We start from the raw sequence: 25,259 nt of genomic DNA, 5'->3' as shown, positions 1-25,259 counted from the left end.
CTTGATGGTGTTGAACTACATGTCATTTGCAATAGCACATGTATTGTCGCTTATGTGGTTCTGATGAATAATTATTATGTAGGAATTGAAGCTCGAGGTTTTAGATTAAAAAAATGAGCTTTTTTACAGTATTGTTGAGTTTCATGGGAATCTTCGATTTTCAACTAAGCTCCTCACTAGGTATCTAAACTAAGTAGTTCTTGTACATGTTAAATAATTGAGTATTTGCAGTATAAACTGTAATGAAGTGTATAATCTTTTATTTTTAATTCCCCTAGAAATTATTTATTTTAGTTCTTTATATATCCAATTCTTTTAATAGTTCAGTTACATACACTTTTCATTTTGTGCTAGTTTTTATGGTTTATGAACGTGAGAGACTAAAAGGATATATCCAGTGATAGTGTAAAATTATTGGACTATTTACAGATATGTTAATTTGTTTTCATATATGTCTTAGTTATGCTATACTGGACATTTTATAAGCTATTTTTATTAGTTTTTCCTAACTTGCATACGTGCATAAAATAAGATTCAACAAAACTTATAACCATAGTTAATGTTGGGTTCTTTAAGAGGAAGTATCTGAAACATTCGGCACGAATCAACCATGAGGCAACCCATATAAGAAAACTCCAACACCAGCTCCAACCATATTTTGTGTTGTTTTTTAGATGATATCGACATGTTTATTTTCCTTTCTCCATCTTGGTTTTGTAGAGTCTTGTTTGATATCACCTTTGGTTACATTTTGTTCTGCATTATCCATAGGGAACATGTGCAATTTGCCTGAATTCCATGAAACCAGGGCAGGGACATGCCATATTATATATCTATCTCATTTCAGGCAAGCTCTTCAGTTGCACAAGAGTGACCCCGGATCAGTTATTCTAGACATTATTAATACAATTGAAGGTGGCTCTCTAGTTGATGTTTCAGCTGTTCGTTCTATGTAAGATGTTATGCATTTATGTTATATTTCTTTTTGCTGTAATGTACTAGAGTTTTTATTGTTAAATCATAGACAAGAGTCAAGAATGTCTCTACATTTGTATCATTTATTTGCATTGTGTTCCATATTCAAATTTATATTATTTTATCTTTTTGGTTGAAGGTGTTGTTGCGATAATTATATGACTAGATGTTTGGATATCTGGGTTTTTGCTGCTAATTTTACAAAAAGTTATCTGATGTCTCGACACATGTTTTGTTGTACTCAAGTAAAATCCTATACATGTTTATCCTTTCACTTTTGACTGGTAAAGCTGGTTAGTTCTTTAAAAATATTGATTATGATTATTGCTTGTTGGGAAAAGGAAGGAAGAATGGTTAAANATGGCACCTGTGGATTCTTAATAATGTTTTTTTTTTTATAAAACAAGTTTTTATGATAGGTGAACAATGTATGTAATAAAAAAGATTATTTTTGAAAAGTATATATTATGATAGGTGAACAATTACTTGTCATAATATGTTTTACATATTATGATAGGTGAAAGAATCATCGTCATAAAATGCTACATATTATGATAGGTAAAGTCGCTATATTATGACGGATAAGTGAAAATCTGTCATAATATACTGGACCTATTATGATAGGTGACAGAAAGTACGTCATAATACACTAGACCTATTATGATGGACTTTTCTGTCTGTCATAAAATGCACAGGACCTATTATGATGCCCAGAACTATGATGCCAAGTTATCCGTCATAATAGGTCATTTTTACCCGTCATAAAAAGCAATTTTTCCACTAGTGCATGTTGTTCTACCCGCTATCGGACCATTCATTAATTTTTAGTCTCAGACAATGTGTTGGAAGTCCCACATCGACTAGAGATAAAGGTCAATTTAGAGCATATAAGTTGGTGCAAACCTCACCTTAAAAGCCAGTTTGGTGAGGTTGAGTTAGGCTTAAAATTAGCTTCTTAACATGAGGGATCAGAAGCCATGAACAAGTAAGAGAGTAAAAACATAGAACTCAAAAGAGGCTCTCAATCAACACAATAAGGTCAGATCCAAATAGGGGAGGTCGTGATGAGTCCAACGAAGGTGGTCGACGATGGAGACAACGACACACGTGTTGTCACGAGCGACTAGAAAGTATAGTGGAAGCAAACTATGATCGATGCATGAGAGGGACTCCAATGGTAGCGATCTTGATGGCGTTGTGGTTGCTTGGTCGAGATAAGAAAAATTGTGGTCACCGATTGAAACTAATGCTCTGGTGACAGTGACGAGGCAATGACGACTCTAACAACAACAACAATTGTAGTGGACAGGGCCAATGAACAAAGAACCTTATGCTCTACATACCACAAACATGTTTTTTAAGGTTTTACTAAATCAAAGAAAGGATACAAGTATTTTTCTCCTTCTCTTAATCGTTATTTTATATTTGCAGATCTCACCTTCAAGGAGTCTTCCTTTTATTTTAATGATCATTCTTTTTCTAATATGTCTCCTTCAAATACTATCAATATTCCTATTGATTGTGATCCTCCAATTGTGCCTAGTTCACTAGGTGTTTCTCAACAAACACTAAGTGACTCAATTCAAGTATCAACTACCTTGTCTCCTCCGACTCCGACAATTGAGTCTACCCTTCTAAAGAACTGGGCGGTCGACCATTCATTAAGGAAATGGCCGACCGGTCTGGAACAATCATTAATTGATAATCTGAGCAATAACAACTATTAATGAACAATTAATAAGAATAATAGTTATTAATTGGAAATTAATAGGAATAATGAAAGTTATTTATTTATAAGATTTATAAATATATGTCTTGACAATCATTAATTGATAATCTGAGCCATAACAACGGTTAATGGGTAGTTTGGGAATTACTAGAAATATTGAAATTTATTTATAATATTTTTAAATATATGTTTGATAGGAGATGTCAGGTAATTAATTCTGATTCATCTTTATTACAACGTTATTACGTAAAGTCACTAACTTAAGTGTCAGAGTACCTTTGACAGTTACCCTTGTACATGACTTGGACAAGAAGGAGAGAGAACGAATAACATAACTTGGATGGTGGAGGACCATCAGGAGATCCATCCAATCTTCAAGACAACTTAGAGTGCTTGAAGTAAGAGATTTCAACCTATACCCGAAACACAAACATTGTCTCAGCTGGACCCACCCTTCTACATGACTTGGACAAGAAGGAGAGAGAACAAATAACATAACTTGGATGGTGGAGGACCATCAGGAAATCCATCCGATCTTCAAGACAACTTAGAATGCTTGAAGTAAGGGATTTCAACCTATACCCGAAACTCAAACATTGTCTCAGCTGGACCCTACAACCAATTCCAGTCATAGAGAAAGTTTGGGAAGAGATTTTAATAGAGTAAATAATGAGGCTGCCAAAGTCACATTGATATGAAGTTATAAAAGTAGTTTATGATTGGTCATCTAAATATGTCCATTTTATTGCCTTTAAAAAGTCACATTGATATGAAGTTTATAAAAGTAGTAGTTGATTGGTCATCTAAATATGCCCATTTTATTGCCTTTAAAAAGTCACATTGATATGAAGTTATAAAAGTAGTAGTTGATTGGTCATCTAAATATGTCCATTTTATTGCCTTTAAACATAGATCAATCCAAAATTGTCTCCACACTATTTTGTTCTTTCTAAATTGTAGCCCACATAAGGGAGGTAACCTATAATAAGCTACAATTTCCAGAAGTATCCAACGTTCATCCTGTATTCCAAGTATTATAGTCCAAGAAATATCATCAAGGTACATTAGTAGAAATCACAATGCTCCCTGAGATAGAGGTTTAAGATACAAATCCAGTTGTTCCAAAGGCAATTCTAGCATCCAGAGAGAGTAAGCATGATACCAAGGTAGTCATGAATGGCTTATCCTTTGGACTGTTCAAACAGTCGAAGAGGCTACTTGGAAAGAAGCAAAGAAAATCAAGGAGAAGTTTCTTACCTTTCTCTTGTGGACAAGGCAAAATTTATATGGGGTGAGATTGGTAGGAACCCAATTCCAAAAGATCCCAAACCCCTTGTATACCCGTATGCCTATGATTAGTCAGATCCATTATTACAAAACAAAACAACCCATAGGTAAGGTGGGGGTGAGTCAGTTAAAGAAAAAAAAAAAACACTCAGGGATCGCCGGGGAATATCATTGGCAAAACTCATCCGTGAATTCTTGACTCTCATTTTTATCCCTATACTAAACTTCACTGTTGAATCTTGAATTGGCTATACTTGTCATATATAAGTTATTACCACTTCTACTGTTCTAATGTCTAGTTTGTTTCTAGCCTGTTTTTACCTACAATAACAATGGTTGAACTCGGAGCAGAAAAGAAAAGAAACTAAACAACTTTGCGGGATTAGCTTGTACATAAGTAAGCTACCTCTCATCGGTGCTTAATAGGATAGAATGAACTTGGCAATCAACCATAAGCTTCAATGGAACATCATCGCTTATCTGTCATAAAGGATGATCGCCATCAACGATCAGAAATTCACCAACTCTAATTGAACTACTACCAGGAGCTCTTGAGTGTTTTATCTGATTCCTCACATGTATCTTGTTGTTCCACAAGCCTTTATTTGCATAAATATTAGACATAGCAACGCTGTCACCTACATAGCCAGGATCCAACTTGAGTAGTTTGTGCCTAACTTCGGCAGCTAAATCTAATTCACCGTGAACACAGCAAGCTCCCAACAAGGTTCGCCAGACAATCACATTTGGTGGGATTGTCATCTCCATAATGAAGTCATGGGCATCTCTCAGATGCCCACCTCTGCATAAGAGATCCACCATACAGCCAAAGTGAGCCTCTCTAGGCTCTATACCATAAACTTCACTCATGCTTCTGAAATGCCGCTTCCCTTCCTCAACCAAGCCTGCATGGCTGCAAGCCATTAAAACTCCAATGAACGTTACGTCATTTGGGGTCATGACACCATCTCCCTTGTCTCTACCTGTGCTCATTTCTGAAAAAAGTTGAAGAGCGTCATTTGCTTGCCCATGGACTGCATGCCCCACGATCATGGAAGTCCAAGTTGTGACATCTTTCTTTCTCATTCCATCAAACACCTTCCTAGCCGTCACAACATCCCCACATTTCGCATACATGTTTATAAGAGCATTATCCAAACACAAATCTCTGTTCAGCCCTGCTTTACACCTGACCAAGGCATGAATCCATTCACCCATTTCCAGTGCCCCGGTCTCAGCACAGGCAGAGAGGGCAACGGTCACAGTGACTTGATCAGGTTCCACATTGTTCCTTTGCATCTCTCTGAACAGTTGCAAAGCTGTCCCAGGCTTGTGGTTGTCAACATAGGCAGAAATCAAAGAGGTCCAGCATATGATATTCTTAGAGGGTATTTGAACGAACACTTGGTGTGCATCACGCAGGTTGCCACTCTGGGCGTAGACTTTTAAAAGGGATGTCTGGAGTTGAACAATGGCTTGGTACCCAAGTTTTACGATGAGGGTATGCAGTTGTTTTCCTTGGGCGGAGGAGTGTTTGTTGTTGCAGGCTCTGAGGGCATAAAGCAGAGAAAAGCTGTCAATGGCGTTGAAAGTTGGTCCTTTTCTTAACAAGGATCTGAAGAGGAGAAGCACTTTGGTGTGCCTATTGCATTCAAGGTGCTTCCTAAGGGTTTGGTTCGGTTTTCGTGGTTTGAGGCTAACGGGGAACTCAGCTTTGTGATTGCACGTGGACATGCAAACACGAACCAACCGGTTCGTACTGCTTCCTAGCAAAGAATTGAACCATTTCAAGTGTGTCATGAATATCACACGTTCAGTTCTGCGATATTTTGCACTTATGTATACAACTCACTGCCTTCACAACACTCATTTGATCTCAATGAATTTGTTTAACTTGTTTTTCTTAACCAAATTGAGTTAATATCTTTTCAAAATTACCAATCTGGGTTCTCTTTCAAAAAATTTACCAATTAGGATCAAAGCACATGACAATTTCGGTATAATTTGAAGTGAAGTAGTCCTCACTTTGGTGACTTAAAAGTATAATTGATCTTGAATTAAAATAGAAATATCTTGTGATAATTTTAATATAATTAAAATTGACTCATTTTTACAATAAATATAAACTAAGTAAAATTGATTCATTTTTACAATAAATATAATCTAATTGAAACAATGAACACCAACTAATAATTTAAACCTTATTATTAATAATAATTATAATAAACAATTAATCACCTATAGCAACTTATTTTTTATCAATTACATTATTTTTCAATATATAATTTTATATTTTTAACTTTTTCTATACTAAATACTAACTCACGTTTTATTTTAACTTAATTTACATTAATTATATTTTATTTTAAATTACTTTTATAATAAATGGTAAAATGATAATTGTTTAATTTTATCAACTAAAATATATATTTTTTAATTTATCAATTTCATCACATTATTCAACAATTTTTATAATTTTTTTTTCTCATTTCTTTTCAGTTGTTATATTTTTTCCTTAATGCAAACAAGCTTATGTTTATTTTTTTTCCTTTAAATCCACTATTTCAAATTCATCCTAAAAACCAAAACAACTGAATGAAAATATAATTAAAGACACAAATTTAACTTATATGCAAATATTATTGCAAGGATAAAGGAAGACACAAAAGGAGACCTAAACATTATTTATACAACAACAAATGTAGTTGATAAGAAAGATTTATTATTTACTTTAAGAAATGTCTCAGAGTATATAAACTTCATTTTTATTTTAATTGTGTTAATAGAATACTTTTTAGTTGATTCATTATTTCAGCAGTGTTCTGAATGTTTGAAAGAATGTTTTTATATTTGAACAAGTATTTTGGTTATTGAAATATGATTAACCATGAATTAATCACAATTTTCCACAATAAAAAAGATGATACATCTTGCCAATTAACTAATTAGATTTATTAATGACATACTCCTTGAGTATCTATAGCTATTTTTGTACCCAATATTTAATAAATTTTAATTTAGATATATGAATAATTTTATTATTTTTATATTAAGAGTGTTAAGATATAATTATTAGAAAAAAATATTTAGAAATTTATAAAGATATGAAAATATGAATAGATTTGGTTGATAGGTGTGATGGGATATTTTGGGGACAGACATTGGTCATTGGTGAATTTGGTTGAATGAGAAAGATCTGAGGGTGACGTGGCCTTCTCTCTATCTCTATCCAACTATCCACTCTCTCTCTCTCTCTTCCATGCTATTGCACTTTTCTTCTACCCTTTCCACGTCCCTTTCTCTGCTATGCGACGCCCCGTGCGCACTGCCCAATCCGGCGCACATTAGTCACCCTTTTTTTAATCGCCTTTCTCCAAATAAACAAAGCTGAGGTTACCATGCTTCGTTTCGCCGACTCCTCTCACCCAATTATAACCAACCATCGTTTCCTTCCACTCTTTTCCGCCTTTTGCTAACGTGCGCCGTCTGAACGGTGCTCCTTGATCTTCCTCGGTTTTTTTGGATTGAGGGAGTTCCGGATTCGCTGGGTGAGTGAGTGAGCTTTTGATTTGATGATGGTTTTGGTTGGGAAGTTGCGTTGCGGAAATGGAGGGGTCTGGTTGTGAGAGTTCTATAGCGTCGTCGGTTTTATGTCAGGGTAGTGGGTGAGTGAGTGTGTGATTTTGTTTTTTTTTTTTTTTAAAATTGATTTTTTGAGTTGGATATGGAGTCTGGTGAGGAGATTAATTTGAATATAGAAAGTGGTGGTGGAAATAATGGGAAGAGTGGTGATGGGTTCATTGATAGAAGTAAGGTGCGGATTTTGTTGTGCGATAACGATTCCAAGAGTTCTCAAGAGGTTTTCACGCTTCTTTTGAGGTGTTCTTATCAGGGTATGTACGGAGACTCACCTCAACTCAATCCCTTTTATAATCTCTGTTTTTTTTTTTTTTTTTTTTTTTTTCTTTTGCTCCCTTTGTTGTACTTAGTTATTATTTGTGTGCTATCTTTGCTTGCTGTGATTATGTTTATGTCATCTTTCAAATTCCGAAGAAAAAAAGTTTTGTTTTTGGGGTTTCTTGTGAAAAGTATTAATTTGTATATGTTGCTAGAAAAAAGAGTTAGTCAAATTTGAGTTTCGCTAACCCAAGTTTGACTATAGTTCCTCTTGAAACTCGGTTGGTGTTCTTTGTGCCAGTGTTGGATTTCAATGAGTAGTTGAAATACTCATTTTTGCTATTTCTCTTTTGATACTCATTTGTTGAAGATGTATATATGTCAAAGATAAGGGCAATTTCAGCCTGAGATTTTATATATATAAAAACCTCTTGATTCTCTGTGCTACACAGTGACTTTAGTAAAGTCGCCGAGACAGGTAATTGACGCGCTGAATGCAGAGGGGCAACATATAGATATCATACTGGCTGAACTTGACCTTCCAACAAAGAAGGGCATGAAGATGTTGAAGTACATAGCACGGGATAAAGAGTTTCGCAGAATCCCTGTTATAAGTAAGCTCTGGTTCTTTAAATTGCTAAGAAACCAGTGAAACTCTTGAGTTTAAGCAAATTATTTTGTGCTCATCAATGTTTTGAATATTTTTTTTTTATAAGTGATGTCCGCACAAGATGAGGTATCCGTTGTTGTTAAGTGCTTGAGACTTGGAGCAGCTGACTATCTAGTAAAGCCCTTACGTACTAATGAACTATTAAATTTGTGGACGCACATGTGGAGACGGAGGCGCATGGTTCGTATTGGTCAACTTCATATTTTTGGATGTTCCCCATTTTTTGTATTTTTTCGTTTTATTAGTTTTCAACCTGTTGTCTGTAAAATCTGGGCAGTATCAAATGGATGAAGATTTGACTCCCCACTGTTTTGTGCTGTCAGCTTTTACCATCATATCATAGTCACTAGTTTTGGAAAATTAGGTTGTCAAGATTTAAGCCTCACATGAACCACGGTTTGAATGATACGATAGAATACGTAATTTTTTTGATATATTAGATGAGTAATATATATTAGTAGTTTTGACTTTTTTTTTTTCTTGTTGAGTTTTGAGGTTGATCTTGCCAATCTAAGTTCTACCAAAAGTTTTTCTAACTTTTAGCTAGTAAGTTTGCGTTATTTTGAAAACAAAACCATTTGCCTAACTCTGTATGGAACTATTAGAGGATATGCTTTATGCATAAGCTTTACAGAAGCCACATTGCATGCAATTATCGGGCTACCTCATCTGTGCAGCAGTTTATGGGCAAAGCCAAACAACTTTATGTCTGTTACCATCACACAGATATCAATTTTAGTTGATAATTTCGTTTTTGCCTTGCATTAAGTTATATACATTGAATTTGTCAGATAATTTGGATTTTGGAAAGAAGTAAGGGACCTTGAGTTAACAGGAGGCTTGGTGTAGAAACAATTTGGACAGATGATGAATTAACCATAAAATATGCATGGCATATAGAATGTTAGGGCTGCCCCTCCACTTTACCTAGCTTGATTCTTCTCTTTGCAAGCGTGAACTTTCTCTTGATTTTCCAATTCATGTTTAGACCAACCCAATTTGAAATTGAAATTTTATATCTTTGCTTGCAGCTTGGACTTGTAGAGAAAAACATCTTGAATTATGAGTTTGATCTTGTAGCATCAGATCCCAGTGATGCCAATACAAACAGTACCACCTTGTTCTCTGATGACACAGATGACAAGTCCAAGAGAAGCAACAATCCAGAGGTGGGATTGTCAGTCCAACAAGAGCAAGAGGTGAGTGGTAAAGTATTTAAATAATGCAATAATTCAACCAACATAGTCACCAATCAATAAATTTGTACATCATAGTAAACTTTGAAATTAAGTTTATCCATGAAGGGGTAATTTTTATTCGACTTTGACAATGACATGCTTCTAAGTCTTCATATCATTATTCAATGTTAAGGTAGCATGAAGTCTGATGCCACTGTAGAGACTGAGTTATAAACGGGAAAGCATAGGTAAAATAAATTGTTGATTGTGTAGCAAAGGCAATGACTATGTTCATAGGAACTCAAACAATGAATCAGATTCAAGTTATAAATAAATTAATTCCCTAAAACCAATTTTAAGTAGCATTGTCATGGAAATTATAAACAAAACCTGGAAGTTTATGAAGTGATACTTTGAAAAGTAGTATTTTCATATAAATTGAATATATAAAATCCAGTCTTTACCAAACTATCTAATTTTTTTCAGTGGTTATTCCTTGACATTTAGTATTTGTGTGTCTCCTCCACACAGATCGAAAGTTACTCCTGTAGTGCAGAAAAGGGATACTAGTTATCTTCAAGTGTAAATGGGTTTAGATGTAGCATTTCTCTATTACCTTTTATCAGTCAGATAAAAGCTGACATCATTAAAGAGTGTTTAAGCCATGAGTAGACATTATTATGTAGCTACTAATAACTTCAAATCGCAAGTGTTGTAGTATGTGGTCATTTATGCATATAATTTACTTTTTCAGTCTACTATTGCTGCTGTTGAGAAACCTCTAGACGCTCATGCATCAGAACACGGGCCTGAAGTTGATGGATTTCATGATCATCGAACAGGTGTGCTTCTTTTCTTTGTTTGACCTTTTTCAATAGCCATAAGTTATTTATTGATTTTTTGCTATAAAAGTAAAGTTATATAGTGTAGCACCAACTACTTCTAAGTATGATTGTAGGAACTTGTTTTAAAATCACTTGTTCTTTACTTGCCTTTTATGGCTCCGTACATTTTATTATCTTAATGGTTTAATCTGAATTGGAATTTGAGTTCCTGTGGTTGAAAGTTTTTGTAGCACATACCCATTAAAGTTTATCGTTTTCTCTGTGATTTGTTGTAATTTTGTAGCACATTTTTCATCTGGTCCGAAGAAGAGTGAATTAAGGATAGGGGAGTCATCAGCCTTTTTCACGTATGTCAAAGCATCTATACTGAAGAGCAACTTTGAAGGGGTTGTTAACGTAGACAACCATGGGGCTGCACATGTGAGGATGGAAGTTATGCATCAAGCATGTGCTCAACAAGGGGTTAATGACCTACAAACACGTGAAAATGGAGAGACCTGTGAAAGTCAATCGCAAGATGACTTACCCAGCAGCAGTAGTATACCTGATTCTCTCTCTATGGAAAGGTCTTGTACTCCACCTGCATCGATGGAAGTTTCCCCGCAAAAGCACAAGGAAGAAAATTTCCATCAGGGTGTGATGCATCCAAGAAATGGGACTCATTGTTCTGAGCATGAAGTATCTGGCATGTCTTCCCAACATACTTATCCATATTATATTTCAGGAGTTGTTAATCATGTCATGATGCCTTCATCTGCACAAATGTATCACCAGAAGAATATGCAGGACCTACAGAATCATCCTAGTGCAGCTATGATTGCTCAATACAGTCATCTTCCCCAAGGTGGTCCTCACGGACCAGGGATGACATCTTTCCCATACTACCCAATGAGTATATGCTTACAACCTGGTCAGGTTCCTCAACCCCATTCATGGCCATCATTTGGCAGCTCAAGTTCATCAGAAGCAAAATTAAGTAAAGTTGACAGGAGAGAAGCAGCACTGATGAAGTTCAGACAGAAAAGGAAAGAGCGCTGTTTTGATAAGAAAATTAGGTATGTTAACCGGAAACGACTTGCTGAAAGACGGCCTCGAGTGAGGGGACAGTTTGTCAGAAAATTAAACAGTGCCAATGTTGATCTCAATGGACAGCCTGCATCAATTGACTATGATGAAGATGATGAAGAGGATGAAGATGACCAGGGAGCAAGAGATTCTTCTCCTGAGGATGCTTGAGCATGTCAAAATTGCTACTTTTACTTGACAAAATGAAGGGTTAAATCCATTTCTTCCTTCACTGATATTGCATTGTCAAAAGGATTCCTTACTTTTTTGGAAAGTTCTGACCAAAGTATCAAATTATTAGCATGAGCATGTGCACGTGCTCTCATGTATCTGGGGTGTTCATCCAATATGTACCCTCATCTTTTACAGTCGAAACAAGCTCTTGCCTTTGCATTAGCAGCTCACTGAATGATCCATCCTTCTGAGCTATTTCTGAAGGTATTACCTCCTGCTGGTAATGTCCACTGCGGCTGAGAGTATCATGCTTACTTTTTATTGAAACAGTTACAAGCAGCTTGTTCCTGCTTATTTTATGGAGAAATGTCATGACATTTTAAAAAGTTGACCTGAGAAATGAGTTATTTGTTTAACATTTTACTTTTATAATTTCACAAGCATACAAAACACTTCACCCCCTAAATTTCGTTGTACATTTTTTTTTTCTCTGGGGATAATAAATCGATTTTCCGTCATGGCAAAATTTCAGATACTTTTGGTCTTTTGTCCTATTTTTCAAATTTATCTTGATTTTGTATCTTTTAAAGCAGCTATTTGAGCAATTCAACTTTAACTTTTAAAATTTGAGTAATTTTGTCGACATAAAATAACATGGACAGTATTTTATATTGTATGGTGATTGTTAAAAGCATTTTGTAGTGAAGGATTATCGATCCAAATTTGAAATTACCATTATTTATATAATAATATATTTAATCAAACATAAATAAGAAATTGTATATAAATATTTTGACAAATGGGATAATGAGTGAAGGAATATGTGTTTGTGATTGGTTGTAGCAAATGGCTCTAAATCCAACTGCTCTTTTCTTCGATGCCAATTAGTAATTAATTAGGTAACCAATCAGAAATATTAATTAATGAGTTTGAACATGACAACTCTAAGCAATCGCAGGGCTCCAGCAAGAAGACAATAAGACCACAGAACCAGGAAAAGGAAAAATCGAGCAGACAAGCTCATCTGGAAGCAGACCCATCACTTTATCTCGGATAATATGAATGAATAACCGAAACAAGCATTATGAAAGGTTTAAAAAAAATTCTGAATAAAATATTTTAAAAAGTTCTAATATTTAGACATATATTTTAAATGATTTCAGAATTTTATTTCGTAATTAAATTTTTTAATATAGAATGATTAAATTGAACTAGTTGAAAGTTAATTTCATATACTATCCAGAGAAATATTTTTCCAAAATATTTTGGGAATCCGTAATCCTTTTTTTAATATATTCCAAGTTGTATCAGTCTCAATTAAAAAAATAAAAATATTAAAAAGCAATTAAAAATAGTTCAAAAACTAAATAAGAAAATGTCAAATACTTTATATAACTAAATATTTAACCAAAGCTATATTAGAGAATATTGATTCCCCAAAAAGTTTGAGTCATTCATCCTTATCTTGAATCGGTAGCATGCAATGAAAATGTTTGGTAGGATGGAATTGAGATATAATAAATAAAAAAAAGGATTTGGCTATAAAGGACATGTGCCCTCTACAGGAATCAAATCCAAAAAAAAAAAAAAAAAACTGTTTGCAACTTTAAAAAGTCATGTAAAATCTTTCTGTAACGTTAGCGACAGTAATTTGCTAAGCCATTTCTGTTCTCTTTATCTTTGGCATAGTGACGATACTTCTATTTTCTTTGTATACGCCAATCTGAAGTATCATAGAACGAAAAGAATAATGATGCATCACAGGAATGTGTAATGGTACTATTGTCATTATCTCAAATGAAAGAATTTTTCATGTAATAAGAAATTTTAATGAGAACCGTTGCTCAAACAGCTCTTGATAAGAAGCCAAGATAGCAGGCTAATGAGTCAGCTTGAAATATAAAATGATTATTACTGCAATGACCATAGCTGTCAATAAGGAGCCTACAATCCATCTGTTCCTGCTCATCCTTCTTGACATGGCTGACAAAATCTTCTTGCTTTTGCTTATGTTATCATCCACCCCATTGAGCTGAAACGAGAAACGATTAATATTCTACTCTTCAGAACTTATCAGAAGTAAGGATTTCCGAAACAAGATCTGACTGGCCTGAGGTCAGATGGATTCTATATAGGGAAAACATTTTTAAAAAGTGAAGTGCTTATAAGTGCATCTGCTAGTTGACCTTGACCATCAAATGCGAAGTGGTGGAACTTACTGTCTTATGGGCATGGAGTAGGGATTGTCGCTGTAGATGCAAATCTTGGAGGATAGATACACCAAGCTCCTCAGTCTCCAGCATTGTTTTTCTGCTATCCTTTATTCTATCAGTAGACTGATTAAGTCTTTCAGTAGACATCAGAAGTCTTCCCTTTTGATCATTTGATACCTGTCGTAGCATCCATAAGTAGCTATTAGAATGCAAAATAAATGAAAAGAAGGTAATGTATCATATATCGATGCACTATAGAACATAAGAAACGTTGTACTGAGATGGAGGTGAAAGAAATTGCAGATGTCAAAGAATCCAAAGTTGAGATTCAAAATAGCTAAACATCATGCAATGTTTCTGGCTCTTTCCAACCCTAAAATACCCACAGGACTTCAGTAATTTAGTGCTATATAAACGTGGGTATTACGGCTTGGAGGCCCAAATACTTGGCCAACTTTGGCTTGAAGGCAATTCACAACGTTAACTTCCAAAAAAGCCTTTTCTAACAACTAAAATTACCAGCCAAATCCAGTCTCAAATCCCCCAGTTCAAAATTAATTACATTGACACGTATTAATATCTGAGGAAGGGATGTATAAGAGAGATACCGCCAGTGTATCAGCACTTCCTGATTCCAACAAGTCATCTCTAGCAGCGAAACTGACATTAGATGTTGTAACTCTCTTAACTTCGGTCTTCAAATTGGTTAAATCAGTTTTGTATTCCCTTAACTTGGCAAGAAGAGTTGCCTTCATACTAGGCTGCAAACTCCTAGCCTCAAGGTCCATTTTTCGAATCTGAAAATATTCAAGGAAGAATTATAATTGAGCAAAACATCAGGAGGAGGAAGAGAAGATAAGTCTATACCAATGTTTCAGCATCATCTAATCCAGCTTTTATATCAGAAATTTTCTGCTTCTTTTGTTCTGCGGCACACAAGGTAACCAGCAAACATTAGACAGAGAAAGCTACAGTCCTTATCCATTTTTTTTTTGCGTGCGTGTATGTTGTGGGATGGGAGTTGATAAAAGATTACATCCTTAACAAAAAGCTTAAGCCTCTTCAGCAGAAATTATACGAATAAAATAATTTATCAGAAGGAAGGTCTCTTCATAATGCATTCCCCCATAGCAAACCTTTGATGCAAGTTTAAGTTTCATACAGCACGCTTATAGTTGGGTCTGCTAAAATTAGCAAAACGGAAATTTTAAAGGACAAAACTTAGGAAGCGTTTTTCAGATGTTTTTGGCGTTGTTCTCTAATAAAAATAGGAGCCCAACTCGTTATTCAATGCCAACTTTAAATGTCCACTTTTATTGTGCGAGTTAGCAGTGTGAAACTCCAATTTTAATTAGGAAACAGAACTAAAAAGCATCGAAAGAACTTCATTTAAGTTTTTTCCAATTTTAAAATCATATAAAAACATTACATCCAAAGTTCCAGTATTCATGAAATCAACTTTCAAAAGAGAAGCATTTAATAATCTTATAGTAATTTTATAGTAATGCAGTGATCATGAAAATTAAAACTCCATCTTCCTATTCGATAAGTAATTACGGAAGGTTTAGTTACCCAAATGTAGAGGTTTTAATCATGTTCATGGAGACCTAAAGCACAGAACAATATAAATATATTTTGTATAATGGTTGGAACACCCAACTGCTCCAATATATATAGATATGTATATTTTTCTGATAAAAAACAAAATACTCATTTAATCTCAATACTTGTACCATCATTACAATTTAGTCCCTACACACAAACTACTACTTTTAGTCTCCGAGCATACATTTTCTTTTTTACTCATTTAGTTCATATAAACCTGTTAATATGTAATCTGTTTTAATAGTGTATGTGTAAAACTAAAACAAGTAGTCTTTGGGTATAGACACTAAAATGTAAAAATTGCCTATGTACGTAAGGGACAAAATAAGTAATTAACCATTGTATAGTATCCTGTCAGCCCAACTTGATCATTAGATGTTACGATGTTCTTCCCGTTCCTATATACGGCCTAAAAATCATTAGCCTCAAAAATATTATAAGGGTGGAACTGAAGAGTGTGTGTGAAGAAAGAGATTGATTGCATTACCTCCATCAAGAGAGGAAGCCCCAGTGCATTGCCGCGAAAGATTCGCTGATAGTTCACAGTATTGTCGCTCGTACCCGTCAAATACCTGACTCATTGTTCCCAATTTCTCTACCCTACCTTCCCAATTCGAGTCAATCAGATCCAATACAAGAATTAGAAACAAAAACAGCAACAATAACTTAAACGTTAATTTCAAACACACGCACACATATATCTATGAAGAAACTTTTGTATATTTTCCCCCACAATTCCCATAAATATGTTTATAACTTTCAAATTTTGCAAATAGAATCTCAGAAAACAACGAGCAATATGACGATACGAAGGAGATGGACGTGAAGTGTCGACGGAGGTTGACAAAAAAGCGTACCGTAGAACGATCAGAGGTTTTCAGGATGTTGACCGGAGAGTTGCCGATATTGACCGGAAGATAGCCGGAGACTGATCAGAGGAGAGGAGAGGAGGCGGAGAAAGCAGCGGAGCTTGCGCAAATAAAAGAACCAACCGAAGAAGAAGGATCAACGAGAGTTGGTTGGGCTTCACCGAACTTGTGAGTATTTACGCATTTGCCATGAATTACTGGATTGAAATTACTGTGACACTATTTTATTCGCTCATTTTTCAAAAGAATATTCCAAACAGAGCAATCACAAGTCATAGGAACGTTATAAAAAATTTGTAAAAAAAATATTTTTCTTTTTTAAATATGTTTTTTGTGCATGAAGTATTGCATAAAACGATAAAATTTATTTGACAACCTAAATTGTAACTTTTGGATAACTACATGTGGCGTTGAATGATTGATTTGTTTGAATGTTTTTTTAAAAAAGCTAAAATTTGTTGCAGAAGGTGTATTTAGAATAGAAAAGTTGAAATTTGTTTGGCAGTTTCATTTTAGAGAAGTGAACTTCTTCCTCTGTTGTAAGACCTTCCTTATTTTCTCTTCATAATTTTGCTCTCACTCTCTCTTCAGGGAAAACTTTCATTGTCTCTTGTTCTCGCTCTGCCTCTCTACCATTGGTGTTACTCTCTCCACCGATTCATCATTGTATTCGGTTCTCGCTCTTGCTCTCCACCGAAGCACATTTGCCCCTTTCTTCCTCTCTCTCTCTCTTTTCGTTGGCGTCCTTTTGACATTCTCTCCCTCTTTTCTTTTTGCATTGTCCGTTTTCCTTTTCTCGTGTCCCCTTTTCCCTTCACCTTCCCCCTTTCTCTCATTTCATTTTAATTTACTCTTTTGCATTTTCGATGTATTCATTTCCATTTGCATTTTACTCTTCTTGTCATTGATTTATTTTTCATATACTTGAATCTGCGTCATTCTTTCAAAAAAAGATATGTTGGTGATTTGAATGGAAGATAGACTCACAGCAGAGGAAGTTAATTGCAAAGATTGGTTTTTAGAATTGTAACAATTTAAGGTAAAAATATGTTCAATGAGTTATTAGTTAGATGGATAGACTCTACTAGTGAATTTTTTTTGGAGACAAATTTGTAGAAGTGAGAGAAATAAATTCAGCTTAATAAGAATGACTGTATTATTTTGTAAGATGACTATATTATTTTTTAGGATGACTGTGTTATCTTTTATGATTAATGTATTATGGTATAATTGTAATGTACATGTTCATGTTAATAGTAATGGAACCGATTATAGAACCCATACAATAATTACTAGACACCAGTAGACTATTTGTAAAGAAATTTCAACTATACTTTCCAATTGAAATAATCCTATTCCAATGGTGCAATTTGAGTGACAAGATTCATAGCTGATTTTCCAAAGCACTGAACAAGAAAAGATGCTTTACCTCAAAGGTCCAATGCTAACCACGACAACCTCGAAGGCCAAAGCAGATTCTCTAATGTGAAGGGCCTCTTCTAGGGCGATCTTGCAGAAGGGGTTCATCGACATTTTTACATTGCAGGTCCCCACCCCAATCTGCATAGCGGCATCGTGTTGAGGCGAATTGAGAGCGGAGAACAAAAAGGTGAGCTTGTGAAAGAGTTTCTTATCCTGTGGGTTGACCCTCATTTTAACAGTGACCATAAAAAAAAAAGAAGACAAATTGATGACTCACTTGACAGCTACCATTATCTTCATTGTAATTAGAGAAATGAAAAACAAAGAGAAAAATTAGAGTGAAAATGGAAACTTTAATGGAAATAGAGAAAGTGTTACAATATAGTTTGATTGTAATAAATTTTAAAAATACTATTATAAATACAAAAATGATAATTTAATATAAAAAATGGACATACTATTCAAATTATTAAAATTGATTTTTCATATTCATATCCTGTTTTAGTAAAAGTTTTTATTTCAATTGAGATTGTCCCATTCGGAGTAAAGTTCCGAATTTGGTACTGCATTCGGTATACACTTTAGGATCCGATAGTACAACCAAATTCGGAAGGCAAAACGGAATGTTTTTCTATTACTAAATTCGGAAGGCAAAAGGAAATGACCTTAAAACACTGATGCAATCCAAACTAGGCTAGTCTATGGTACCCCGTAGTTATTAGTTCTAGAAATTTATTGTCATCTTAGAATTTAAGTATTTCAATCAGGCTATACTTTTACGTCCCCTTCCACCTACCTACCTCCCAAAAAATCTTGGAAGCACCTGCTAAAAAATAAATACTTTTAGTAAAATAAAATAAACGTTATTATTAATATTTTGTGATGATGATTAAATTATCACTTTTGTATTTATAATGTTATTTGAAAATTTATTATAATCAAACTATAATATAACAAAAATATTAATTATTAATATTTTTTTTGTAATAGTAATAAAAATATATTATTTTTACTAAAATTAAAGTATATTATGTTAAAAATAATGATCGCTAACAATTTATTATATATGAAATAATAATGAAAAATCAATAATCTCTAGTATCTATCTTATATATAATGATAATAATTAATTGTTATGCCCTCTGGTTATTATTAATTTATATTTATAAAAATATTTTAAAATTTCACTGTAATTACAAATATTTTAAAATGATTATCAATTATCTTTATTGTAAATACCATCTAATTTATCATAGCCAAAATTTTAAATTAGGTAGAATAGATAGATTTCCTCATTGAATAATCATTAATTTCACATATATCAAATCTATACAACATTCTATAACAAATAACATGTTAATTAAAATGATAAAATTATGTAAGAGAAAATATTTTTAAATTAGGAATTTCTCATTAATATTATAAAATAATATTACCATTATAAATTAATAAATGATATTTATTAGTATTTATTTAATAAAAATTATTACATATCTTAATTCATTTATATTATTTACAATATTTTTATGACTAAGAATATTTAAATTTAGATTATCAAAGTTATATTTTTCTTATAATTTTATTACTATTATTATTAATATAAATCTTAAATTATAATAAGAACTAGAAATGAAACAAATAGAAGAAAAACATTTTATTATAAAATATAGAAGTAGTGAAGTGTTCAACATACTTGTTTCCAAATATTTAGCAAGGGTCATCCGTGACTATGCATAAGACATTCATATAATTTATTCATTTTTATATTTTCAGATATATATTAATATCTATAAATATGTTTTTAATTTTAAATTTAATTTTTTAAAAAAATAAATGATTTACATCAATATATAAAATTAAGAAAATAATTAAACTTGTGTGAGATAGGATGTGATTATATTATTAGAAAATAGATCTTCTAAGTCTCTAAATTTAAATCTGTTTATAAAAAAGTCAAACTTAGAGAACTTGACAGTTTCAAAAATAAAAACTAGCTGTGACAGTTTTGTAAATAGACAGGTTGAAGAAAAAACCCTAAAAATCAAAATTAGAGAACATGACGTGATAGTTTCAAAAATAAAATAAAAACTAGTTGTGTGACAGCTTTGTAAATAAAATATTGCATGAAAGAGCCTACAAATCATTTTCCTAAATAAAAAGGTTGCAACAAAGAATTTAAAAGGATAATAATATTTTAATAACATTTTTTTAACATTTTTTTTTTCAATATAACACATATCACATTTGAATTTGTTTTTATAAAAATATTTAAAACATATTAATCACAGACTTATTTATTTATATATATATATATATATATATATATATATATATATATATTATATTGCAAAAACTTGTAAGTTAAAGAATTTTTTCCAATCTAAAAATCAACCTTAAAGATGATATGATGTGACATTTTCAAAAGTAAAAGAATCCAATCTAAAACTTAAACTTAAAAGAACATGATATGATGTGACATTTTCAATAGTATGTGAGGTTTGGTTTGGCAGGGGGACTGGTAAGGAGAGTGTGAAGGTGATTTTGCAAAATTAGGCACGTCTTCCCTTTCTCTCTTCTCTCAGTGCATGATTTTTCATTGCCCTTCTATTTTCACTTGGCATCTCAATTTCTCTCTCTTCCTTTCATTTTCATCTCACTTCTTGTCCTCTTCTCATAAACACCATGAAGAACAAAGGTTATACAATTCTAATGGCGTTGGAATTGACTTCAATAGGTATTAAGTATGGAGGTTTAAACAACAACCCCTTCCAACATTCGACTCCAACTGTGTTGCTCTTCCTCACAGCAGCATGCTGTCACGTACTTGCTTCCACAGCTCAAACCAACTCTCCAACTATTTTCATATTCAATGTCTCTGGTGTAGTCGGATGTGAAGCACTTATGTGGATTCTCATTGCTCCTGAGTTTTTATGGTGGTATATCATCAACGTCCCTCTTTTACTTCTCTCCTTCTGCTTCAACTACAACCAGATCAATCAACTCATTCGTGAGGCGACTCTTTTTCTTGTGACCTTGTGCTTCAACTATAACCAGATCAAACAACTCATTCGTGGCATGACTCACCACCCAAATCGGGTCTCCCGTGCAAGACTTTGTGTGTAAGATATGCAGGTGTGGTATACTTTCTACAATGTTGAATCTGTCTCTGGGGAAATTTTGTTATTTTGTTATGCTATGTTTTTGTGTTTTTCTATGTTTTAAGGGTTTTATGTACTTTTAGTTATGTTTGTTGGTCCATGAATGAAGGAACATTACTGCCTATAAATTAACACTGTTCAGTTCATTGATAAGTCAAAACATCATATTTAATAAATTCTATCCATTTATAGCACTCGATACACTAGTAAAAAAAGGTTTATTAAGAATGTTATTTTGGACTAAGTTCAGTACACGTAAACAAAGCTTTATTAAGTATGTTATTTTGGTTTGTAAGTTTAGTACACGTAAATTTTAAGCATGTTGTTGATCATAAAATAACAACGAATTTAAGCCTGTTGTGATTATAATAGATTTAAATTTACGATTTTTTATTTATTTTATTTATTTAATTATTAAATCAGAAATACAACAAATATAAAAGTTGTTAGATATATTATATTTATTTTATATTTATCTTTTATCTTTAGTTAGTTTATTATTATTTTTTATTTATATTTTTGACTTATCTCATATTTCTTCTATTATAAATAGAGAATTCTATGTGTATTTAACACAAGGAGAGATTAATCCCAAATATAGTTTTCATCATATTTAACAAAAGTAAACCAAATTAAAACTTAAACATCACCTAATCAAAATATGCCTGGAAAAAAAATGAAAATTAAATATAATAAATAATAAAATAAAATGAAGAAATATACAATAAAAAAATTAAGATATTTATTTATATTCTTTTTTTCACAATTATCTTCTTTAATATTAAAGCTCATTCTTATTGTTTCATCTAGTTACTCATTTATCAAAGATTATGTTTCATCTATGAAAAAATAAAGAAAAGGAAAACAAAATAAAAATTCATTACCTATTATTTAGCTAATAAATCAAGTAAAATATCATAAAGAGATTTGGTTAAAAATGGAGATTCGAATTTGGGAATTAAATTATCGTAAAATTTTATTATAAAAGGGTTACAATTTAACGCTGGTAACACTTAATGGAGCTCCCCTAACTTCCTAAATTGATTTCATATATATATATATATATATATATATATATATATATATATATATATATATATATATATATATATATATATATATTTTGGTGGATGAAATTAGTGTTTACTCATAACCAGGTTGTTATCGTCAATTCCGTTATTGATTTTATTTTTCTATAAAATGGTGTTTTTTACTCCTCTTACTCTTAACTTCTACTTAACTTCTACTGCTCTGAATTTATCTTGTTTTCATTATAATAAAATTCGGTGCATTAAAGCAACAAATCAGGTTTTAGCCTGAGGAAATCTTATCTCCTCTGGGCGAAGGTCAAAAATTCTTCCAACAATAGTAAAAGACACTACAGTAATAGACACTACAGTAATGAAGAGATATCCCCGCATCCAACAGAAGAGTCTCCCATTGGGCTTGGCATTTTATCGCAAAGCTGCAACATCATCGTGAACCTATGAATCAAGAGGTGTGGAAAGATGATTGAATAGAAAAATTAAGAGAACTGACTCACCTGATTTACGGAGTTTAGTATCTGATCCAGTGTTTGATTTCGGCTGAGTTGGTTCTGCATCCAAACAACCGCCATCTCACACGCAGAACAAGCAACATCATGAAGACCACCAGATGATTTTCTTGCATTCTCATCCACAATGCTCTCAATGTACATACTAAGGTGAAGCGGCTGAACAAATAATAAAATGGAAATCATGTGTTAAAATATTAAGCATTTAAATAAATTGCCGAAGATTCAAAGGACCAAAAATATTTTCAGGACATACTCAACACCACGAGTCCCATCAAAGGTGCACAATCCAATTTGAGAACATATCTTCTTCGGCTACGCCTAAAGTATGTAAAGCAAAAAACAAAAGAAAACTTAATTTTAAAAGAATATAAGATCTTTCAAATAATCATTCGTGACAAAGGGAAAGCTATTAAAAAAATATGGCAAGAACAAATTACAAATGGTACTCACTTCAGCAAATTCAATATCGTTTGTCCATACTCTGCAACAACGGTCTTGCATTCTTGGCTCATAACTTCAGCTGCTCCAATTGCATGGTTTATAATAGTTATTACAGCCTATGAGAACAAAAGCAATCAGTGTTCATAGAAACAAGCTATTGCGAAGCCTTTGTTAGAACTTTTTGCGTAGGACAATATAAACAGTGCAATGAGAATTATGAATGTCTAAAATCTCCATAACTGTTGAAATAGATCTTGAACCGACAGACGAATATCTTAAGGGAGAGTGTTGCATATAGTATAAGAATTTTAAATTGAAACTATACAAATATTATATCTAGCATTTGTTCATACCATTGGACCAGCCAGTAGCGAAGTCCCTAAGTCTGCAATGGCTGAACGCCCACCGGCACAATATCCTGAATGTCAATTACATCAGCTTAGTCAAAATAAATTGAAATTATAACCAATGCAAAGTATACACCATACGAAGAACACATTATCTACACTACCAGTGGGTTTACCACCAATTAGTACGTCTCCCATGTCAAACTTAACAAAGAGAAAGGTAAAGAAAACATTAAGTACAAAGAAAATAATAACCTGTCAATATCCTTTTCTGGTCACAGGCACATATAAGTATGCTTTCCCTTATAGTGAACAGGGTCAGAGAGCATGATTGTAGTTTACTGAAATTCTCACTGGATGTAGCTCAACAAGGTTCGTAACTTCTTCCACAAACAGCTGGTCTGTCGCCGCTGGTCTATAACCCACGCAACCACCACGGGGAATCCGAAAGCGAGAATTAGAAATCCAAATCCCCAGTTCGAAACCCTAACCCCCCAAACGCACCAACAATCTGTAGATAGGCATCAAGAGCACACAAAATTCCTCAAATTAGAACCCCAATCCCAACATCGGAACTTCATTCCTTCAATGCTCGTACGCGAAAGTTGGTTGAAACTGTCCCGTCAACGCGTGCTGGTCATCGTTGCCGATTGATGAGAGATTAGAAAATAAATCATCGGTGCAGAGATGGAAAGGGAGAGATACCACGTGAAAGATAGGGAGGAAGAGAAGTGGGAAGGTTACAGCAATGTGAAACCTAAAAAAATTAAAAGAAAATTTAATTTCTAATTTTAAAATTATGATAAAAGTAAATTTTTAAGTTTAATTTTTATTGAACAGATTTAAAAGCTTACTTTTATACTAGTGATACTTTCAATATATAATATCCAAATAGAAACAATTAATTGATTATTCCACTGATAAACAAGACTCATTGTTAATCTGAAAACAAATTAGAATTTTCGGATACGGGGAAGTGCAAAGTATTCAGGCTAGGATGATAAGAAGGTCAAATTGTTATAATTTTGTTAAAATAGGATGGCTTATAGATCAAATATAAAAATAATATATAATTACCGAGGTTTCTACTAAAAAGAAAAATAAAAGTTGTTAAAATAAACAGACTATAAATTGCACTAAAGTCAAAGCAAATTCAAGATTAAAATAAGAAAAGGAATCAATATTTTGGGGGTTAAATATATTTTTTGTCTGTATTAGTGATTTTTGATTTTAGTCTCTACTCAAAACATTGATGACATTTAATATTTATAATATTAAAACATGTAAAAATAATCCTTAAAAATTGATAGCGTTAACTTTTGGTTAACAGAATGCCATGTCTTCTTCTACACTGTTCTCTCTCTGCCAGATCCAACACCTTCGAACCCTATTGGAGGTATTATCGGTGATACAGGTCGTCACCGCATTGAATTAACGTTGCTGCCTTAGCCACCACTCGAACAGCCACCACGCTGTTGCCCACGGTGTTATCAGTACTTACTCCGAAAAAGCCACCTCCTTTTATGGCGGACCACCACCACTTTGCCCCTTCTCTCTCGTGCGAGAGGAAGACGCATACCCTGTGCAGTGCAACAGGAAAATAGTGAGGCCTTGATTATTAATTGAACTTTTCATCTATCCTCTCACTATAGATATATGAAATTTTTTGCAGAGTATTGTCTCATTGTGATTTATCTATTTCTCTATGTTCATGGTGTTACCAATAAGGGAGTATTGGTAAAACCTGAAGACAAGTTTTGATGATGCTGCAAATTGCAATTCTTGTTTGTAATAGGAGAATACTTAAAAAGCAACTTGTAGTTTTT

The 25,259-nt window shown here is 33.2% G+C and overlaps 4 protein-coding genes and 1 long non-coding RNA gene across 11 annotated transcripts in view; 2 read left to right on the top strand and 3 right to left on the bottom strand.

Annotated features, from left to right (window-relative positions):
* Positions 1-1,098, top strand: part of LOC106756845 (valine--tRNA ligase, mitochondrial 1-like) — a 4,537-nt gene extending 3,439 nt beyond the window's left edge. Inside the window, exons 8-9 of one of the 4 annotated variants that reach the window (XR_002667403.1) lie at positions 83-180; positions 772-843. The gene's annotated coding sequence lies outside the window, so the exon portion shown is untranslated. The other 3 variants (XR_002667400.1, XR_002667402.1, XR_002667401.1) reach the window with 3 other exon arrangements.
* Positions 1,099-3,532: 2,434 nt separating this feature from the next.
* On the bottom strand, positions 3,533-5,856 carry LOC106757018 (putative pentatricopeptide repeat-containing protein At1g74400). The gene has a single exon (XM_014639603.2). It carries the CDS (start codon positions 5,789-5,791, stop codon positions 4,475-4,477), a length of 1,317 nt encoding a protein of 438 aa, XP_014495089.1. The 5' UTR covers positions 5,792-5,856; the 3' UTR covers positions 3,533-4,474.
* Positions 5,857-7,213: 1,357 nt separating this feature from the next.
* Positions 7,214-12,249, top strand: LOC106756669 (two-component response regulator-like APRR1). The gene is made up of 6 exons (XM_014639183.2): positions 7,214-7,884; positions 8,341-8,502; positions 8,605-8,738; positions 9,590-9,757; positions 10,491-10,578; positions 10,865-12,249. The coding sequence occupies exons 1-6, from the start codon at positions 7,716-7,718 to the stop codon at positions 11,815-11,817; spliced, it is 1,674 nt and encodes a 557-aa protein (XP_014494669.1). The 5' UTR covers positions 7,214-7,715; the 3' UTR covers positions 11,818-12,249.
* Positions 12,250-13,585: 1,336 nt separating this feature from the next.
* Positions 13,586-18,095, bottom strand: LOC106757293 (vesicle transport v-SNARE 11). 4 transcript variants are annotated; one of them, XM_014639930.2, is made up of 7 exons: positions 17,937-18,026; positions 16,496-16,704; positions 16,126-16,242; positions 14,901-14,959; positions 14,642-14,830; positions 14,040-14,210; positions 13,586-13,852 (listed from the first exon to the last, which is right to left on the bottom strand). In XM_014639930.2, the coding sequence occupies exons 3-7, from the start codon at positions 16,217-16,219 to the stop codon at positions 13,700-13,702; spliced, it is 666 nt and encodes a 221-aa protein (XP_014495416.1). In that variant the 5' UTR covers positions 16,220-16,242; positions 16,496-16,704; positions 17,937-18,026; the 3' UTR covers positions 13,586-13,699. The 4 variants fall into 4 exon arrangements, with proteins under 4 accessions (XP_014495416.1, XP_022635147.1, XP_022635146.1 ...); XM_022779426.1 differs by having other exon boundaries at positions 16,126-16,238; positions 17,937-18,025; XM_022779425.1 differs by lacking the exon at positions 16,496-16,704 and having other exon boundaries at positions 16,126-16,238; positions 17,937-18,095.
* Positions 18,096-22,334: 4,239 nt separating this feature from the next.
* On the bottom strand, positions 22,335-24,177 carry LOC106757453. The gene is made up of 6 exons (XR_001375514.2): positions 23,689-24,177; positions 23,440-23,504; positions 23,096-23,202; positions 22,899-22,963; positions 22,631-22,801; positions 22,335-22,552 (listed from the first exon to the last, which is right to left on the bottom strand). It is a non-coding gene; the product is annotated as an uncharacterized LOC106757453 (long non-coding RNA).
* Positions 24,178-25,259: the final 1,082 nt, after the last annotated feature.

This window comes from Vigna radiata, chromosome 3 (assembly GCF_000741045.1).
Source record: "Vigna radiata var. radiata cultivar VC1973A chromosome 3, Vradiata_ver6, whole genome shotgun sequence".
NCBI classification, from domain to species: domain Eukaryota; kingdom Viridiplantae; phylum Streptophyta; class Magnoliopsida; order Fabales; family Fabaceae; genus Vigna; species Vigna radiata.
Note: the sequence above shows the minus strand (reverse complement) of the source record. Positions and strands in the feature narration are given on the sequence as shown.

Excerpts from the sequence above, each read along its gene's own strand:
- LOC106757018 (XM_014639603.2), bottom strand. The coding sequence starts at position 5,791 with ATGACACACTTGAAATGGTTCAATTCTTTGCTAGGAAGCAGTACGAAC.
- LOC106756669 (XM_014639183.2), top strand. The coding sequence starts at position 7,716 with ATGGAGTCTGGTGAGGAGATTAATTTGAATATAGAAAGTGGTGGTGGA. Across the intron at positions 7,885-8,340 it reads TTTGAGGTGTTCTTATCAGG|TGACTTTAGTAAAGTCGCCG; the intron begins GTATGTACGGAG and ends TGTGCTACACAG. Across the intron at positions 9,758-10,490 it reads CAGTCCAACAAGAGCAAGAG|TCTACTATTGCTGCTGTTGA; the intron begins GTGAGTGGTAAA and ends TTACTTTTTCAG.
- LOC106757293 (XM_022779425.1), bottom strand. The coding sequence starts at position 18,073 with ATGCAGATTGGGGTGGGGACCTGCAATGTAAAAATGTCGATGAACCCC. Across the intron at positions 16,239-17,936 it reads GTTAGCATTGGACCTTTGAG|GGTAGAGAAATTGGGAACAA; the intron begins GTAAAGCATCTT and ends TTGGGAAGGTAG. Across the intron at positions 14,960-16,125 it reads GGCTTCCTCTCTTGATGGAG|AACAAAAGAAGCAGAAAATT; the intron begins GTAATGCAATCA and ends TGTGTGCCGCAG.